This window comes from Arachis duranensis, chromosome 6, assembly GCF_000817695.3.
Source record: "Arachis duranensis cultivar V14167 chromosome 6, aradu.V14167.gnm2.J7QH, whole genome shotgun sequence".
Taxonomy (NCBI): domain Eukaryota; kingdom Viridiplantae; phylum Streptophyta; class Magnoliopsida; order Fabales; family Fabaceae; genus Arachis; species Arachis duranensis.
In genome coordinates, this window is record NC_029777.3 from 3064467 (window position 1) to 3086024 (window position 21558).

Below are 21558 nucleotides of genomic sequence, written 5' to 3' on the forward strand. Positions count from 1 at the left end.
TTTTTGATTATTAATAAACATGATCGATAAATGATAAAATAATAATTTATAAAATAAAAAATTAATTTTATAATTAAATAATATATAAAAGATTAATTTATAATTAAAATTAAATAAAAACTACTTAGCAGTTATTAAGAAACTTAAAAAACATGTTTTATTATGAGACCATTTAATGATCCAAACGTTCTAAAATCATCAAATACAGTGCCACGTAACTTACCTAAATAAATGTTAACCTTTCTTTTATAAGTGGTATAGACTTTATTCTTCTTGGTCTTACTAGTAATACCTGAATACCATGTTTCCCAAGTCCTCCTAACCTGAAAGGTTGCGAAGGTGCATAAAAGGATTTTGAACGCTAATCTCATCGTACAAAATTTCACCCATAATTTTTTCAAATATTTTGTCTTTGCAACAAACATGCTCAACTTGACTAAAAGCCAAATTCAAACTCATATGTGGCTGTTTTGGAGACATAAGATACCACTTGAACGGTTGAACCACCTTCAACCACTGATATTATACACCCACCTGGTTCGACGACGTGCATCCAAAATGTTTACAATATTACGAGTTATAATTGAAAGCCCATGACCAAAAAGTGGTTAATATCGTAATAAAGTAAGACTTAAACGCAAATCGAACTGTAGCTGTAATGTATTGATAGATTATATCTAACCACTACCACAACTCGTAATTACACTAAGGGGGAAAAAATCAAATCAAATTCAAATCCCTATAACACATTTTCCTAATCAAAGGCAAAAAGTGCTACCCCACCCAATAGCAATCTCGACTCATGAAACTTTTACATACTATGCTTGCTTTAAATTACATATACACCACAAGGTTACAATATATACGGAGAGAGAGGACACGGCACACAATTTGATGGAACACGGATCGGTTATGAACCTTTCTGCGGCAGTGTTTCAAACGCAGATACTGTGTTCTCAAATTTTATGCGATGCAATGGAGCACCACTTTGCTTAATAGCGCAGGCTGTCTTTTCTTCAAGCGGACAGCGTGCTTTAAGCATGGAGAATACATGGTTATTTAATCTCCTTGCCTTTTTCATTGCTTCCAATAAGACTTCCCATCCCTGTTGAAAGAATAATAAATGCGATCAATGAAGTTCGATTCACCTCTAGACATTATAATAGGTTAGTATATTGAAGAAATACACAATAATTATTTAGGCATATGCAGCAATTGACTTGATAAATATAACAGATCATAATTACGTAAAATAAGCAAAGGTTCTTTGGCTTTGAATCGAGGAAGAAATATAAACCTGCATAGCAAAGTGTGAGTTCTTATGTGTTTGTATGACAGATGCAGCCTCTACTTCTGCAATATTGAGTATCTGATATGAAAAGTCAAAGAGCTCGAAATGTAGCTGTTGCCCAAGCAAATATATTATAGTGCATCCACCCCAAGCAACTGAATCTCCTAGCCTTTCATGACTATTTGATGACACTTCTGCAGACTCTTCCAAGTATCCCTATGTGGTCCAAGCAAAAGAACAAGTCAAACTAAAGTTTAACCAAAAGAAAATAAATAAATATAAGTGTCATGAAACCTAGGCTTTTTGGAATTGCGTGAATTGTTGCATAGGTCTTTTTTCTCTTTTTATTTGTCTTATGCTGAAATTTTTTCTTTTGGGGTCAACAATAATCAAACTCTAGACTTCTAAGTTTAAGTTGATAAGAAAAGACACATGAATGGTTATATCTCTATCAAGAAGAGTATTAGAGAGAGAGGGAGAGAGAAAGAGGGAGGGAGGGAGGGAGGGATATGGACCCGTCCAACCCCAACACAAATGCTAATGCAGAAAGTTAAGTTTAGCAAATCCTATGTAACGCCTTCAATGCACTAGAAAACTATTAAAAAGGAAAAGGGGTATATATGTACTTTAAAAAAAAATCAACATAGTTTTGTGGAAAGTTTCCCCTTACAATTTGGAGACCACTGTATATTCTGTAGAAATCTTTAGAAATTGTAATATCAATGAAGCCTGTCTTGGGCGCAGCACTCCATTTACTACAATATTTATCTAATGCAGCACTGGTGAAAGCTAATGCATACTCCAGGACACTTCCAGTATTCAAGTTAGCTTTGTATAAAAGATCTGTAATAATAATAACATCCTCAGCAAAAATAAAATGCTCATTTATACAAGACAACAAAAGTAAATGTACATATAACATAACATTAAGGCCGATATCATCACTAGGAAAAAATGTGAAGAAAAATGGGATAAACACTATACATCACTAAATTGAAGATGCGTGAAATTCTGTCGTTGATGATGTGCGAATAGCAAACTGCACCTAAAAAATTTCGAAGCATTTTCATGTTTGGGAGGGTACAGTCACAGAAGCAAATCGCTTTGGAGCTTGCAGCTCTTTTGTTAGAAATTCCATTTTCAATCTTTTTGCCATCAATCTGGCATGGAATATGTCCAGAACCAGAACAGCTATCTCCACCACATCATACTGATACAAGATTCTATAAATAAATATTGTTTGTCTTCCTACTTCTGTTTATTTAATTTCCACCATCTTTTTGAAATACCTTGTACCAAATTATACTTCCTACTGTCATAATCTGAGCTTGTTTTCGTGAAGGACAATGTTGTAAATGACTCATAGAGCTGGAAGTTTAGTTAGTAGTGTGGTTAGTTAGTTGAGTAGTTATAGTTAGCTTGCTATACTCTTTCTATGTATATAGACCTCTTGGTTTGGTACTGTTTGTAATTCAATTCAGTTTCATAGATCATTACAATTGTTTCTCTTTTACTCTTGCTTACTCTCTTCTTCTCTGTTAATCTCTCTATTCAACATCATCTACTGCATGTTGCAGCAGTTTCTTGCTGCACAAGCATTGCTTCAAGAACTCCTTCTTGATATCAAAAGCTGAGGATCAAAGATACATAGTAGACTCTGATGAAGACTCGGGCAACTCCAACAAATCAAATGCTCAAATCACACCTCAAACAATTGCATCCCTCCCGTCTAATTTCTTTCAACAAAAACACTTCAACCCAATTGCAGACAAATTGACAGAGACAAATCATAAGACTTGGTAACAAGAAGCACTATTTGCAATTTGGGGGCAAGATCTGCAAGATCGTCTTCACCAAAATTGAATTCCTCTTCAACATGACTCACCAGAAAATCAAGTAGCAGGTATTGAAACTTCAAAGTATAAGCAATGGCACCAGGATAATTATAATATGATTTCTTGGATGCTTGCTCGATGTAACATTCAAGAATAAGATGGTTGGATGTACATTTGCTTTTGAAATTTGGGCAAGGATTGAAGACCATTTTGCAAAGTCCACCAAATACAAGATCAAGCAATTGAAGACTCAGCTGAAGACCATCAAGGTTTGAATGCCTCTGACTATATCTCTCAAATCAAGAACATTGCAAATTCTCTTACTGCCTTGGGAGAGCATCTTACCTCTGATCAATACATTGAAGCAATCTTGGAAGGGCCAAATGAAGACTATGATGTTCTATTGACTATGGTTAATTCTAAATCTGAGACGTTCAGCTTAGCTGAAGTGGAAACTATGGTGCTTACACACGATGATATGAATGAGAAATTCAGAAAACCTGGTAACTCTATGTTTCAGGCATATATTGCACAAGGTTCTTTTCCACAGATTCCTACCAATCTGAGAACTAATGGTGGAAGAAGAGGTAGAGGTGGTGGACGTTTTGGCAGAGGAGGTAGATCCTTCTATGGTAACAACAGACCTCAGTGTCAAGTTTGTGGTAGTTTTGGTCCATATTGCATGGAATTGTTTCCATCGATTTAACCAAGAAATACCACACCCTTCTCAATCCCAATTCAATAACTCAAACTCATCCAATTCATCTTCAAATCTGTCAACCATAGCGTCACAATCCAATTCTTCTTACACCACTCCTCTACCACCAGCAACATCATTCCAGAATCCATCTGCATATCTCACTGTTCCTAGCATAGTGTTAGATCCTTCTTGGTACCCTAATACAGGTGCTACTCATCATGTGACCTCCAAGCAATCCAGTATGCTTACATCTTCAGAATATCTTGGTCCAGAACAAGTTCATCTTGGTAATGGCTCAGGTATTCCCGTATCACATACAGGTAGTTCTTTTCTTTATGCTATAAATTCAAGATGGTGGTTTTCTCTACAGAAATTAACACATTCTCCACAAATTACCAAAAATCTAATTAATGTTTCTATGTTTGCCAAAGATAATTGTGTTTATTTTGGATTTTATGCTTATCATTGTGCTGTGAAATGCCAGTTTACACAGTGTCATGAAACCACTCATCCCAAAAGCTTAAGCTTATAGGAGAAGGTAACATTAATGGTTATATCTCTAACATTCCCCCTCAAGCAAGAGCCTCTCTTTTGGGTTTGCTTGATTTTCTATTCTTTTTCACTTTTTGGGGTTCTCCAAGGATCGAACTCTTGACCTTTCGGACATAGAGCTCTGATACCATGTCATGAAACCACTCATCCCAAAAGCTTAAGCTTATAGGAGAAGGTAACATTAATGGTTATATCTCTAACACACAGAAACTCCTACAACAAGGTTTTAGAAAGAATGGACTTTACCAATTTGTGCCAAAGAATTGCTCATCCAATCTGTCACCACATGTTTTAGTCGTCTCTATATGTTCCTTTGATTTGTGGCATAAGAGATTAGGTCACTCAGCCACTAAAACTGTAAAAACTATACTGAATAAGTGTAATCTTACCACAAACAAAATTCCAGATTCTGCTATTAATGAATGTAAGATGCATAATCTTCCTTTTCCATAATCTCTTACAACAATATTGCCCCACTATAATTGGTATATTCTGATGTTTGGGACCCAGCACCTTTGATTTCTCACCTTGGTTTTAGATACTATGTAACTTTTATAGATGCTTTCTCTATATATACTTGCACTTTTCTATTGGTTAATAAAACACGGGTTCTTAATGCTTTCAAACACTACAAGACATTTATGGAAAGACTAACAAATTGCAAGCTTAAAGAGTTGCAATCTGATAATGTGGTGAATACACCTCAAAAGCTTTTGCAGATTATATGGTGCAAGAAGGGATACGTCACAGGTTTTCTAGCCCATATATCTCTCAACAAAATGGTAGAGCTGAGAGAAAGCATAGACATCTCATTGAGATGAGTTTGGCAGCTTTATGATTTATTGGGATGAAGCTGTAATGACAGCAACATACCTGATAAATAGACTTCCTACTGAGGTATTATCTAACAAATCTCCTTTTGAAGTTATTTTTAACCAATTTCCAGATTATCAATCTTTAAGAGTTTTTGGTAGTGCTTGTTTTCCTTTGCTTAGGCCGTATAACAAAACTAATCTTGACTTTAGATAACAAAAATGCATTTTCTTGGGATTCTTGGTATAAAGGGTATAAGTGCTTAGCAACAAATGGAAAGATTTACATTTCAAGGAATTTTTGTTTGAGGAAAATCAATTTCCATATAATTAGTTGTTTAATTCTTGCAGTTCTACAGTCTTACTTAAATCTGACTTAGTTATTCCCAGCATAGGACCTCAAATTAGTGTTCCACAACATACAAATAACAATATCCTTGCAAATTCAAATTTCTTGTCTAGTACTAATCCTCAGGATCCTTTCACTAATTCTAATAACCATCCTACTATTTCTGCTAACTTGCCTAAATCTGTCCAAAATGATAATTGCAATGTTGATAATTGTACTCCTATTATTTCCCCTAATCCTAATCAGACTTCTATTGATCACAACACTAACATATCTCCAACTAGTGACACTATCCCTATATCTGGAGTTCTTCCTTCTTCTAATAATCTAATTAACAAGAATCTGCTAATGCCAACACTAATATAACTTCTGACACAAGCACAAACACACATGCGGCCTAGGGTGTTTATTACAGATGTGACTACTAATTCATATGATGAACAACCTCCTAAGACCGCTAAGGTTGCTCTTCAATTTCCTCAATCGAAAAGTGTTATAAAAGATGAGTATAATGCCCTGCTTAGAACCAATACCTGGACTTCAGTTCCTAAGCCTCAAGATGCTAAGGTTATAGGATGTAAGTGGGTTTATTCTATTAAGAAAAACCCTGATGGAAGTGTGCAGAAACACAAAGCCAGACTAGTTTCACAAGGTTTTTATCAAGATGAGGGGGGCTTTGACTTTGATAAAGTCTTCAGCACAATGATTCGATCAACAACAATTAGGACTGTATTATGTTTGCTTTATCCAGAAATTGGGTAATTAGACAGTTTGGTTTTAACAATGCGTTTTTAAAAGGTAACCTTCATCAAATTATTTACATGAAACAGCCTATTGGTTTTGAACAACATGCTGAGACACATGTTTGCAAGCTTAACAAATCTCTCTATGTCTTGAAACAAGCTCCTAGAGAATGGTTTCTTAAGCTTAGCAACACTTTATGTACTTTTGGTTTTCAGAATGCTAAAACTGACACATCATTGTTCATTAGAAAAACAGCATCTTCTACTATGTACATATTATGCTATGTTAATGACATTATTATAACTGGTGATAAATCTGATATGATTAAAAGATTAGATGCTGTTTTTGCCCTTAAAGACTTAGGGGAATTGAGTTACTTCCTTGGTATACTGGTTCAAGTCAATTGCACCTTTCTCAAACCAAGTATATCAAAGATTTACTTTCTAAACTTGGCACGGCAGGGGCTAGTTCAATGCCTACTCCCATGATCTCTTCACTACAACTCCTATCTACTGGTTCTGTAAATTTTGAAGATCCCAAGTTATTTAGAACAATGTTGGGATCATTGCAATATTTATGCGTCACTAGACCTGATATTCGATTTGCTATTAGTAAGATCAGCCAGTTCATGCACTCTCCCTTGCTGGCACACTAGAAAGCAGCCAAGAGGGTGCTCAGATACCTTGAAGGGACCAAGGATCATGGTCTTGTTCTTTACAAATGTCAAGACTACGGCTGTATGGCTTTAGTGACTCAGATTGGGCAACAGATTTGGAGGGCAGAAGGTCAGTTTCAGGTTTTTGCATTTCTTTAGGTGCTAATCGGATTTGTTGGTCTTGTAGGAAGCAAGCAACGATTAGCAGGTCCTCTACAGAAGCAGAATTCAGGAGTTCAGCATCTTGTGAGGCTGAGCTTGTTTGGCTTAGGAATCTGTTAGAAAAACTTGAAATTCGATTGCCTACTTCACCTACAATCTATTGTGATAACTTGAGTACTGTGTTACTCACTGCTAACCCTGTGATGCATGATAAATATAAACATTTTCAGTTGGAGGTTCAATTGATCAGAGATAAATTGAGAAAGAATGCTCTTCATATTATGCATATTCCTAGGACAGATCAAGTGGCTGATATCTTGACCAAGCCACTCTCTGCTGCTACATTTGAGAAGTTGAAGCACAGGCTCAGAGTCATATCAAGGTCTGACTTGAGCTTGAGGTGGGTGTGAAGGACAATATTGTAAATGACTCATAGAGCTGGAAGTTTAGTTAGTAGTGTGGTTAGTTAGTTGAGTAGTTAGAGTTAGCTTGCTTTACTCTTTCTGTGTATATATATACCTCTTGGTTTGGTACTGTTTGTAATTCAATTCAGTTTCATAGATCATCAAAATTGTTTCTCTTTTACTCTTGCTTACTCTCTTCTTCTCTGTTAATCTATCTCTGTGTTCAACATCATCTACTGCATGTTACAGCAGTTTCTTGCTGCACAAGCATTGCTTCAAGAATTCCAGTTTTCAACTATCTTCTTAACATCCAACACGTGCACCTTATATTTTATTTTTACTGGGGAATACGGCAAGTCAACAGAAAAGGAAGTTGGAAATCATCCAATTACCTGCTGCTTCTGCTTGCTTTGACATGATGTGGAAAGAGGTAGGAGAAGGGCAACCAGGATATGAAACCATCGCAGCAGCAGTTGATTTAAAGAGACTAACAACAGGGCTGTCACCACTATCTTGAGTAGTTAATATTTGTCCATCGGCTCCAGGAAGTAAGCCCAGCCAAGGAGCAGTTTGCATGAAATTCTTAGTATCTATTTCTCTCTGTCACAGATCCAGCATATTAATCATTAAAGAGAGCAAGAAAACATTCAAAAGAAAAAGTCACAATCTCTTACAAAGAAGAGATGCTGAGTCCTTAAGTAAAGAGAAACAAAAGGTTATTCCTCCCTATTTGCAAGGGATAAAGCAGCCTTTCTCTGAGATTTATTTGTTCAATCTTAGTGTTGAAACAAAACTTATTTATTCACTCACCCAGTTATGTCAAAACAAATGATAAATAAATTGATAGCTGCACTAGGTTACTGACCAATACAATATCTAGAAGCCCCATCCAGTATAGTACACTTCCAATCTCTTTTATGCCATGAAGAACCTCGGCTTTCAGCTCTGATTTTGTCTCCCAATTAAGATGTTCTTTCACAAGTCTGACACACCCTGCAGAGATAATCAAAGAACTAATTTCATAGATTTGATCATGTATGTGCTGTACCGGGTTTCATAGTAAAGATATTTTGTTTATTTTACCAAAAAAAAAGATATTTTGTTTAAGAGTCACTACGAGTGATGACAGTGAAATATAGCTGTATTAATGCATTTCTAGTAAAACATTTCTGTGCTTCTAAGGTTTAATTGTCCTCCACCAATGATCTCCAAATTCAAAATCAGTTGAGTACTTTTGACTCTAAAGCAAGACAAAGAAAGAAGCCATATATACATATAAGGACAAGGAAATATATGCTACTGATAATTAATGCTCATTTTAGAAAGTCAGGCACCCTATGATTAATGCCTATGTTACATGAATTCAGAATGCAGTACAATACATGCATATCCAAATATAAGAACTATTAGCATAGGTTATGTAACAAAACATGCCCTGATTTTGTGAATGATTCTGCTTTCTGCACAAATATATACCAAGTTTTTAGGAATTTCCGTGAGTACTGATTAAGGATAATTTTCTTTCAAGATGTGATAGAACTTTACATTTTTTTTTTTGGTGACTTGATAGAACTTTACATTTAAACATCACAGAAAATTTTCAGACCAAAAAAAAAAGGTACAGTGAAAGGAAAATGTCATCTTGTACCTGTCACACCTCCATCAAAAGGCAGAAGTCCAATTGATTTAGGTAAGGATTCTTGTAACCCTGTGATCATTGGTTCAAGCAAAGTTATCTGAAAATGGCAAGCAGTACATTGTCAGTGAGCCACCTCTAGATTTTCTATAATATAATGTAAAAAATAGACACAAATGAATATGCACCAAATTCATAAATGTGCAATCCATAATTCAAAATCAGTACCCAATGGTTAAAATAGCTAGAAAGTTTCAGTGGGTTCCTAAGACGAGAAGAGAAGGAGTAAGCTAGAAGGTTTAAAAAAGGGGCATTTGTAAAAGATTCTGACACAACTATTTAAGTTTCTCTGAAATTCAATGTGGATCTATATTTGAATTAATCCATGATCTAACATGTTGCCACTAATATCCCATTGCACTGAGCATATCATTTTGAACCTATCAACACATGAATTCATTCAATGTTCTAACTCATTTTCACATGTTTATTCAGAATCACCTCATCATTTCTCCAAAAATCAAAAAAATTCTGTACTACATTGCCTGTTACTGACAGATGGCATAGGTGTCTTAGATATGGATGCAATAGTTGTGTTATGATAAAAGGTTTACCCTTGATATGTAAAAAATTTTCATCATAATAAGCAAGGAAGATTTCAGGAGTTTTCACAGATCAACAAGTGTCAATCAAACTAACTCATTTAGACGACATAAAAATGAAATACCTTGTTTGATATGTGATCAAGAAGGGCCCTAATAAGCCAAGGTAATGATCGGGATCCCAGAAGTCGAACAATAGAAAACATGTGAGGCATTCCAAAGAATCCACTATGCAATCGTGCAAAACTTTGATGAGCAGAATTCAAATCCTAGCATATAGAGATGGAGTAAAATGATAAGAAAGTGGTATCTCTTTCAGAAGATTTTTATAAAAAGGGGGAACCAAAACAAGAGAGGAACTTGTATGCACGGAAAGAAATTAGTAAAACACAAATACAGATACACAAACATTCACTTCTTCCTCTGTCACATACACTATATACACATATAAATATAGTTATAACTTGATGTGTGTCAAACACAGAAACTAATACAAAAAACACACAAGAATGATAGTTTAAAAAGAGGGGGGCAGGGGATCCGGAAAACAAATGCTCTGAAATCCAAGAAATTTGGTCAGACTTCCATTTGGCACATTTATATCAAGGTTTCATACAAGACACACGTACATTGTTAGACTTCCCAATGGAAATCAAGATAAACAAAATTGAACAGAGACACCAGTCTAATAAACTTATTTCACACACACATATGTATTCAGTTGTGCTAAAAGTGGAAGTATCTGTATCTTATGTTTACCATAGCATAAGATAGTTAAGCAATCGACACTATTACAATTGATTTTCAAATATTCTTTAATGAAAATTGCTGCAACAGGAATGCGTACTTGAGTACCACAATAGAAACTAGGCTTAGCAGAAGGTATGGATGGCTTTTGAACAGGAACAGCCTTTGATGATCTGATAAAACGTTGAGTGGTGTTGCAGAGGATGAAATTTGGCAAAAAATCACTTTGCATCTCAGACCAAATCTAGCATGCCAAAAAAATAAAGAAGACCTTGTCAAAATGCAGGAAACGAATCAATTCTGAAATCAGATTGCGGTTTCTGCAAGAGGACTTGACATTAGAAAAATAATGTGAATTCTCAATGCAGGATGTCTTATTAATGCACAACGCAGAGAAACATCAAGCTGAAAGATCCTTAGTATGAAAGGATATACCTGTGAGGCCAGTCGGCTAGAAAATGAAACAAGAGAAATGTTTTCCTGCATCTCATTCAACATCAAACTGAAAGAGTCAACAGAAAGGTCTCTCGACAGTAGTTCGTGTGAATGTTTTAGGATATCCAGTAGCTTCTCTACTTCCTGAAATAAAATAGTAGAGTATAGCTTTAGTTAATGGATTCTGAAAGAGGAACATAGTTGTTGGCTTAGGGAAGTGGAAAAAAAGTAGACGACTAACCACTATGGCACACAGATCCTGACACTCAAATCGATCAAACAGAAACTCAATATTTTCACGGAAAACTTTGTTCATCCGTTCGGTGATCAAACTTCGCAAATTAATCATCCTTCCGAGCAACTGTGCATCAAATGATTTTGATCATATGAGAGAATAATAGTTACTCAAATTTAAACTATATCCCAAAAAAGAAAAAAACAACAAAACAATACAAGATAACCCATTGATCCACCAAAGCAAATCTTGGGAGGTAAAAGTTTATATGATGTAATCTATTAACCTTCACTCTAGTCATTTTCAACAGCATATTGAGCCTTATAGGCTGCACAGAATACTTTTCTGCATTGTCTGAGGCAAAGAGGAAGGAAGGATCAAGCAATTCACTGCACAATTTTGGCACCAACGGTGAAAACAGGTTAGTACATAAAATAATCAAAAGTAAATCTGGATAAGTCATTAGAAACCCAGCCTACCTTGCTGCCCAACTTTTGTAATATGTGAAAATGGTTTCACACAATTTCGAAACAAATATATCAAAACAATGATCCACCTGTCAAGAAAGGTTTGATCAATTGCAGGAGCATGGAAAAGAGAAAGAATACAAGTTACTTCCATTAATTTACTGTACTTTAGATTGTAGAATATGAGGATTCTACACCTAAAAGAAGCTGTATAAAAGATTATAGTACTTCACAAAAATTCACTAAATAATCATTTAACATTGTGATGGAAGTGTCTAATACCTCAGCTTCAATTTCATCATACAGAAATCGTTGCTTCAGCAACACCAATGCTTGCTGAGCTGAATCATTATAGATATCTAGTGGAATCAAAACACTCTCAAGAAGACCAGAATTTGGTGATTCAAGGACACAATCCACCAACATCCATGGAAGAGAACATTCAATTGGAAACTGCACGGAACATTTTGACCAATTTTAGTACAAGCATGGTGGTAGAAAAATAAATTCATGGAAGAAAATTGGGGAAAAAATGAGAGAAAAGTAAGCAGGCCATGAATCAGGCAGTTAAAGCGTGAAATGCAGTACAATAACCAAGTTCGAAATGTAACATTAAAAACCCTAAAATACAAAAATGGCATCTTGTCAGCATATGTAAATTCATAGAAAGCTATAAACAAGTGTGAGGAAAGATCAGATACACAACATATACCAATCATCTTTCTTAATTATTTTTATAAAACACAAACAAACAGAAAGAGGGGGAACATAAATGAAAACGAATCCATGTGAAGCCAAGCAATAAGCTCTATTACACATTTCAAGCTGCTAGCTTACCGTTATTTGGTCATGTAGTTCAAATACAAGTGAATAATAGATTTCTGAGTGAAAAACTGGAAAATATGTAGCAAGTAGCAATGATATTTTTTACACTGTTCCCATCAAGGAGTGTTTATGGTGAAAAAGATGTGTAGTTCAAATAATCTAGTGGTGTGAGTATTACCTGAATTACTCGCGAAGACTCTAAATAAAATTCCCTAAACCATAAGAAACCAAGATCTGTCAATGTTGCAACTGTCACTGCAAGAATCATCACATAAGTTAGTTTACACTAAAAGTAACAAGGCAATGAAGCAAAGCATTCTAAATCATTTAACTGCTTCAAATGATGTTTTATTCCAATGCAACTCTGTTCATAATCAGGCATATGTCAACCCCACTACAAGTGTTCTTTACTATTGTTTCAATTATTGGGTAGTGTTCAAGTTACACTTCTGCTCCATCAGACAAGAGTGGGCTAAGCCCTTGGTTGGAAATGGTGCACTGTGAAGCCAGGAGTATTTGTGCAACCATATGATTTTGTTAACAGAGATGTGATAGAGAATATACAATTTCCAAACTAGCTTCCTAATACTGGAGATGAACCATTTGGAGCTCGGGTCAGCTAGATTGAAGAGACTGTTGGTGTAGGTTTTGGATCTATCAATGGATAATGGGCCCAAAGAATAAGTCTTTGTCACAATATATATTCCAGGGTCGACAAAAGACCATTACCTGAGTAGTCCAAAATATGAAGGAAAAAACCAAGCTTGTAAAAAAAAGTCTCCAGCTGTTTTAAATCATTAACTGGAATTTCTGAGCCACTGTTACCAAAGAGTCCGCCAGGCCTCCGTAGGTTACCACCAGAAACCACCTCATATATTAAGAATTGCAAGCAGTGCACCTGTATCATAGATATTAATTAAGCAATTGGAAATTTGGTGGAATACGCAGTAGGTAGAATATCATCACTTTCAATGTTTGCATTCAAGTATATGCAAGACACAAAAGCAGGATCTACATGACGTGTATGCATATGATGGACCAAATATCGATTAATAAAAATAAATAAATAAAATATAAAATTAAAAAAACAACAGAAATCCACTAAAAGAACTCCAAAAGCAGCACAAGCAGGGATGTAGAAGCTTTTCATGACAATGCTCAATACACTTCTCCTCTAACAATATCAATCAAACAGTGTGAATACATGGAAACCTGAAGAAAAAATTTCGTACATAAGGCCAGAGTTTTAAAATTTAATTTAAAATTTAGAAACAAAAAACTTTCTAAGTCTGCAATATTTCAAAACAAAGCTGCATATTTGGTTTCTATTAAAACATAAGCCCATATGCAAGCTTGCTAGTTCAACAAAACATCTACACAACAAGCAGAATACATAGTTAGTTTTGATAAGAATTCATATGAATATCGCTCTTCAAGTGTAAGCATATCAAGAATCAATGGGTACACGTTATACAGCACAGTTCAGAAAGCAAATTTGAAAGCAAACCTGAGCGGCGGTAGGGGCAACTGCCCTTGGATAAAATATGTTTGCTCTACTTTCTTCACCTCCATGGTGTGAGGACTGTAACTCGGATTCAGACTTGTTTGTATTAGCCATCCAATCAGCTGAAAGGGTCCTCATATCCGAAAGAATCCTAAAAGTACACATCAGGGTGATTGAAACGAGTGATTTAAGTTTTTTAAGCAAGAAACAACTATTATATGATGCATACTATTCAAACACAGAACCACTTTCAAAATTCTATCAGGAAGTTAACCATCATAGAAAAAAATTCATTAAACCATCAAATATTGTGTTTTAGAAATAAAAATTGACTTCAAAAATGACTGAAACAACAAGTGCAAAATTGCAAATTTGAAAACCATGGCCACTCAATTGTCTAAACTCAACCAGAGAGAGAGAGAGAGAGAATGTTTTCCCAAATCTCAGATCACTTATGTACTTTCAACAAGTTCTCTCTCTTGATCCTATCTACTTCCTCAGACATAAAATTGTATCTTCAAACCAACCCTTTTTCAAGTTGCATAATGAAGAAAATATATTTCTGAAACACAAAAGTGATGTTATTGTAACATACCTTATATATGGTTTAGGGGAAAGAAATAGAAAGTAAGGGTATTTTGGGCGTGGAAAGTCTTGTAACTAACTCTGCCAGCTTCACACAGTAGTGGTGTTTGTTAGAGGGGAGAGGGAGAAATAACATTCTATATAAGAGAGGAGAAGAGAGTTAGAGGGAAGGATCTTGGAAATTAGGCTGGGCATGCTCTGTGGCCTCTCGAATGCCACCATCTATCATTCTTATTTCATTCTTTATATTCAATGACATCATCACAAGGAGAGCATGATACCTCGATGATACCATTCAGCCCCTCAGCTGCCATTCCATCTTCTTCTATTCTCCACTCTATCCTCTGCATTATCTACTAGCTTACAGTAACACTATATTCTGCTATATTATGTGCATTATCTGTTTAGTTAGCTGCAAGGGTACCAGTACCTTAGAGTTTCATGACACCCCAGGAGCAATTTTAGGACTTTCATGAATAGTTTCAACATGAAGTTGCAAAAACTAACTATTTTATACAATGTAACGTGAAATTGGATCCTACCTAGACAGGTCCTTCTTCTTTCTAAAAGTAGTCCGTAACATAGAAGCTAATGTGTTTTGGACGAAGTCTTGAACCTCAGCATGTATTGTTTCCCATAAAGCCTCAGCAACCAGTGTGTCACACCGCTGCATCATAGATCCAACACTCTTTATGTAGCTTACAAGTTCAACCAGTCCTCTCCTTTCTTCTGCAGTGTAATTATATCGTACAACCTACAAGAAAACATTTTGCAGAAATATATTTCTCCAAGTTATTTTGAAGCTAACTTACTCAAACCAGATTATGGTAACTAGATTCAAAGCCGTAAATAGTAAAAAGGGACCCCAGAGTACAAGAATCCCATGTTTTGCAGAATCCGGGAAAGGGTTGCACCCAAAGGGTGTAACAGCATAACCTAATAAATGCATCAATGGGCGATAAATGCTAAGTGGTTAATTAACAAGCTCTTAGCTAATAAAATAAACAGGTTAATCAAGTGATAAATACTAAAATTCTTTGTCATCAACATGAAAATAAAATTGGCATCTTGAGCATCCTCACCTTTTCATAGTCTGAGAATGATGGGGATGCATCCTTGCATGGTCGAGAAAACTTCCAAGCACATTGTTCCCAGATGCGTGCAGTCCATCTGCTTAATAGCTGAAAACCTTCAACAATCATATCATACATGTTACCCTTTACTTCTTTGCTCCAATCAACATCAGAGCCATCAGTTGACTTCAACAACAAAAGCTGCAAAAACATAGTAGCAAGCTTTAAATGATATGAAGCAATTAACAGAAAAACAAAAACAAATAAGATTTCAAAAAGAGCTTCTCTTTTGCAGCCCAGGCAGAGCAGAGGTGCAGCACCTGATTCATTGCTGAAGCAAAACGAATTGTGAAATCATCATGCTCAGCACGAATTGCTCCAATATGATTGATGATCAGATAATGTCTCTGATATGTGTCTCTCCTGTCAAGGTTACATTCTAAAGGTACTACAACGAAGGCACATCATAAGTTTATGAAAAGATCTTGGATTGCAAAACTATACCGAACCCAAGACATATAAAAACAGGTAAGCCACAATAAACCATATAATGAACCAAATAATAAAACTATCCTAAGTATAATGTGTCACATTCACAATAAACCATATGCGGTGAAAGTGACAACAGGTAAGCCACAAAAGAATGGAAAATCTATCCCTTCATGGAATGAAATACTGGTTCAACAATTACAAATCAGCATCAGATCATGTGTAAAAACACAAAAACAATTTGAAGGATATTCTTGTGCCTCACGAGGTGGAAGTTCATGAGGTGCTGGAAGGGTAAGAAGTCGAGTTTGGGAAGAAAATTTTGGAAAATATGTTGATAATTCCTTCAAAATTGCAGCAGGAGACAGATGCAGATCTGGAAATGCAGGAATGACCACATCATTCTGTCAAAAGTGAAGAGAAGAGAAAAATACATAGATTTAAACTTCTTGACAAGAGAAAAGAATTCTGTGCAAAATTTTCACATAATCTAATAGTAACATTTCTTTCATAAACCAGTTGATAGAATGACATCATCAACGTACAAATACAATAATACCTTAAATATATTGATCAGTCTGTTGATTTTCACCCTCTTGTACAGAGACTCGCTATCTTTCTCTGATGATGTCACTAGGACTACAAGAACAGGCAAGACACGCAAGAGTATGTGGCGCTCTGGAAAGAGAAGTGCAAAGTCCAACTCCAGAGACTCTACAACAAAGACTATAAGTACTTGAAGAATGTCTTCCACACTATTTCAAGTCAAGGAATCAAAGAAGAACTGAAAGAGGAGAATAATAAAAATGGTGACATGCTAAAAACTAGTTACAGATAGGTGTTCTTAGTTCCTGTTTGTAACATTATGCCAGTACATCAAATAGATATCATATATAGGATACTTGTTCACACGGAACATCTCAACATGCAGGTTCAACAAGATAGCCCATCTTGTGCTCAAGAAAATCTGCACACACAACTAAAATGTCAAACACAGCTCACCTTTGGTTGGGCATGGCCAAAAAAATGTAACAATACAAAAGCCAAAAACAAGGGAAAAATTTGGGAAATAAATTATCTCTTAAGCAATCAACAACATAATAAATTCAGAGCATTCAACATGCCATAAACAAGGAAATATCAACAATTAAGTACCTGTAAATCATCCAACTCTTCCCTCATTGAATCAGTGTCTTGCCACTGACCGCTGACTTGTGTGAAAGTTCTGAGAAGTAGAGAAGAAAAAAAAAAAAGAACAAATGTGAAATTTCACCAAGTAGTTTTAAAATTTCTAAACTGATCAGAAAGGCGTTTGCATGATTATTACCCTAAAGATTACCATGCAGGTCATATATAGTAGAAAGCTTGCCAATGTTCTGAGTGACTTTTATAGTTTCACAAATTACTAAAAGATGATTCCATATTTCTAAGATCAGATACATTGAAAAGCAGAGGCAAACTGAACAGAAAATTTGAAGATCCTGAACTTGACGATAAAGTGACACAATCAGATATTAAATACTTACCTTTTATACCAAGAAAAGTCATTAGGTATGCTTGCCTTAGCATTTTTAAGATGATCAAGTTGCACCAAAACATCAAGTAACTTCAACATAGACCTGGAGTCAAGAAGAAAAATATCATAAATATAACGACACAAATTGTGTGAAATGAAAGGAGGGAGTGGCCACAGCCCAGTGATATAATCCAATAGGATGTTGAAGATAAGAATGCCCATAAGGTTATCAATTAAAAGATAAAAAAAAAATAGAAGGAAAAATAAATAAATAAATAATAAATGATGAAGCACCATAACACACCACAAATGAGATATTGTAGGGCCATTAATGCGTCGCTCAGGCCGAGAAAAACGTTGCATATCAGCAGCTAACTGCATTCAAATGACATAGACAGATATACTTAACATGCTATGTCTGAATCTGTCAGTTTCTGAAAAGGAAAGAAACAATTAAAAAAAGGTCCATACAACAAGTGACCAAAATCTCATACCTTTGATGAAGCTGATGCTTGCCATCGCTGAATTTCACGCAACCGACTCATTTCCAAGTCCAGAACTTGATATGTTTCCAAATATAAATCAGCTTGACTTTGCTTCATCGAATCAGGAAGCTGCCCCATTGTGGCAAAATGTATAAATTACAAGAGACAGTATACATGTATGGAAATGAAAAACTTTAAAATGTACCTCCCCTCCAGAAGTTTAATAGTGTATGTTATCAATAAACCAAAAGTGATATAGAAAATAGCTGTGTGTTATCAATAAACCAAAAGTGATATAGAAAATAGCTGTGTGTAAAACGTCATGCTGCATTATGTAAAGCTATCAATTAAGTAGTGTGACTTTTTTCACTTGCAGAATGACAAGTAGATGTAACTAAAGAGAAAATTCACCTGCGGAAGGGCTTTGACACAACTGCGATATGTGTAAAGCACTGATGCCATTTCCTTCCCCTCTTGGGTAAGGATGTTCTACATTGTTTTCATATTAGCAGTAAGAAAATTATAATTAAAAAGAAAATGAAAATCATCTAACAAACAGATCTAAGTGTTGGCCCAAAAGCAGAATACCAGCTGATTGAGAGCTTTCGTATCCTCTGATAGAGATAATCGGTATGCAGAAACATCGCTATACTCTACAAAAGGAGGCCAGTACATGATAATTACTAGGCAGCCATGCATTGTATATTTGTAATTCGAAAAAAAAAGGCTGAAATGCATGAAGTGTTTAAGAACAATAACAACACAAGTTCATAACATATCCATAAAAGAACAATGGAAGCATAAACAACAGTACCTATTGGACTATCTGTTGCACCTCTCTCAGTTGACACCCACACTCCAGGTCCTTGCACCTCCGGTTGCTCGTCCTACAAAATTAGGGCGAAAAAAAAGGACTCGAATATAATTAAACAAAAACCTCAAGTTCCTATAAATAGGTTACTTTGGAACTTCAGCATCAAATTGTATTCCACGCAAATCTAATAGTCATGGATCAGTAGTTTGTTTCAGTCGTGATTTGACTACTAAACATTTCGGATAGGACGTCTAAAACAAGCTTGTGCAACTTATAAAAACCAAATTGAAAGTTTCTACAATTAGAATCAGCTCGGATTAAGTAAATTACAGAAGAATCAGAGTGGGAACAATGCAAAGAACCATCCATAAGCGAACTTCAAGTTAAGCAACAAAATTAAGTAGGAAAATGTAGCAGAAATAAAATTGAAAAGGAAGAGAAAAATGAAGTGTTGTTACATCAAGCGAGAATGTGGAAAGAGCTGCAATGGCTTCCTCAACGGGCACAGCCATGGCCGTTGCGATTGTAGAAGTTGAAATCGAAGGGAAAAACAAAGCGTGAGATCAACTACAATTGATTTGGTTTGTTTTTCTCTCTCCCTCTTTCTCTAATTCTCTAAATCTCTCCCCACTTCACCATTCGGTTGGTACATTGGAGGACCCTTCAATTGCAAGGAAGAACAGGTATGATGTTTTATGTGGACCATAATGCCCTCCTACTCTGCTGTATTTTCCGTTATACTTTCTGTGTTCTGTCAGGTACGCAGCAGAAAGCAGATTTACATTTTTTTTTTTTGTTATGCGATCTTCAATTAAAGTTCACCTTCAATAAACAAAAGCTTAATTAAGTTATTTTTAAAAAAATAATTTAAATAATAAATATTTATACTAAAAATAATTTATAAATAAATTATTAACTCAATCATTACATTATTATATGAGAATAAATTTTTATTTGACCATTTAATGTTCTCTTAAATTCTACATAAATATAAGATAAATAAAATAAACAAACTAAAAGAAATTTAGGGCTTGTTTGGGTGAGCTTCTAAGAAAAGATCTTTTTTCGAGTTATCTTTTTTTTAAAAATCTTATAGAGAAGTAAAAGTAATTTTATGTTTGGATATCTCATGTAAAAAGGTCTTTTTATCTATCAATTATGTTTGGGTATAATATAAAAGTACTTTTTTGTTTATTTATTACATGAAAAACATATTTTTTTAAGAAAAAAAGATCTTTTAAAAAAAGATGTAAATTACAGCTTCTCAAAAAAGATCTTTTTTTTATTTTACTAGTGTTTTTACTTTTACTACTAGAAATTTGCCAAACACATTAAAAAATAAAAAAAGATCTTTTTTCATTGAAAAAATATCTTTTTTTAACAAAATAATGGCGCCCAAACATGCACTTAATATTATACTAATATCTTAAACTAAAATAATTTACATATATGTTTTAAATGATTTTATATAGATCGAATTAATTATATTCGATTTACACTTTTTAGTAGTAAATTGAATAAATTAGATTCGATTTAACATTTATTATTGTATCAGTGGTAAATCGATCCGCTGCTTATACAGAGTATTGACATTTACTATTGTTAAGTTAATTGTATTAACTTTAAAACATAAATGTCAATAAAAAAAAATACTCCCCATTTAGATTCAAATAAAATATCAAAAAATCAAAACGAATAAGAACATTAATCTAACTTTTGTGGTTTAGTTCAAATTCCAAAAAATCTACGTTTTGTAAACTTATGAATTTAAAACGGAACAATAAATGACTTCTAAAAATTCATTAAAAATTATCCTTTGACTCATTAGCATCTAAAGAATCATTATTAAGACTTTTGATGTTGAAAAGGTTAATATAAAGTATAGCCTTGCAAGATGACATAACAATTAAAACTTGAATTTTTTAGAATCAGAAATAACAGATAGTTATGTTTTATATAAAAAAACTTACTATATTTATATAATGTGTAATTTGAGAAATAATATATTTAAAATTTTAATTATATATTGTTTTCATGCTAGTAATACATCGAATCGACTGTAATTATGATTAAAAAAAGGTTTAAGAAATTATAATCTTATATTATATTAAGAATTTCTTAATAAAATCGAAGACAATATTACCCCAAAAAGTTAAGGTCCAATCTAAAAACATACATCTTATTCTAATCTAATATTATTCGTAGAAATCAAATCTTCACTAAATTTATGTTCAACTAACACTAATATTTCTAATTCATAAAGTAATTTTAGATCACTACCATCACTAATATTTCTAATTTAATAGCTTTAACAAAATTTGTAGTCACTACGCAATCTAACATTTTTATCAAAATAATACTCACTAAATATGAATAACATTTTTAATCTAATTAAAAAAATTATTTACTTACATTTTCATTGATGTTACCAGTAATATAAGTAACTCCATCCAAGCAATATATATGATCCAGGTCATCTTCTATATCCAGAATTTTCAAGATTTTCTCAGAAAATTTGTGTTTGTAGTGAAGTGGAGAATTGTAAATATAATTCGTATCTAATATATTTGGACTCTTTTATAGAACTTGCCAACAGTAAATCGAAATAAGTAGCATTGATTTACCTTATGCAGCACCTAAT

At 34.3% G+C, this 21558-nt stretch overlaps 1 protein-coding gene across 1 annotated transcript; it reads right to left on the reverse strand.

Annotated features, from left to right (window-relative positions):
* Positions 1 to 632: 632 nt before the first annotated feature.
* On the reverse strand, positions 633 to 19675 carry LOC107491991 (protein PIR). The gene is made up of 30 exons (XM_052262806.1): positions 19376 to 19675; positions 18918 to 18990; positions 18692 to 18756; positions 18515 to 18592; positions 18113 to 18232; positions 17923 to 17993; positions 17629 to 17721; positions 17258 to 17327; positions 17005 to 17069; positions 16662 to 16857; positions 16350 to 16506; positions 15934 to 16022; positions 15623 to 15814; positions 15083 to 15294; positions 13959 to 14106; positions 13181 to 13349; positions 12630 to 12706; positions 11909 to 12079; positions 11639 to 11715; positions 11446 to 11548; positions 11166 to 11285; positions 10925 to 11068; positions 10590 to 10733; positions 9868 to 10011; positions 9153 to 9240; positions 8370 to 8497; positions 7897 to 8104; positions 1962 to 2134; positions 1298 to 1507; positions 633 to 1105 (listed from the first exon to the last, which is right to left on the reverse strand). The coding sequence occupies exons 1-30, from the start codon at positions 19427 to 19429 to the stop codon at positions 911 to 913; spliced, it is 3834 nt and encodes a 1277-aa protein (XP_052118766.1). The 5' UTR covers positions 19430 to 19675; the 3' UTR covers positions 633 to 910.
* Between the last annotated feature and the right edge of the window lie 1883 nt (positions 19676 to 21558).

Coding starts and splice junctions, on each gene's coding strand:
- LOC107491991 (XM_052262806.1), bottom strand. CDS start 19,429: ATGGCTGTGCCCGTTGAGGAAGCCATTGCAGCTCTTTCCACATTCTCG. Junction 15,295..15,622: donor CATTCTCAGACTATGAAAAG/GTGAGGATGCTC, acceptor GTTTTCTTGTAG/GTTGTACGATATAATTACAC. Junction 11,549..11,638: donor TACAAAAGTTGGGCAGCAAG/GTAGGCTGGGTT, acceptor AAAATTGTGCAG/TGAATTGCTTGATCCTTCCT.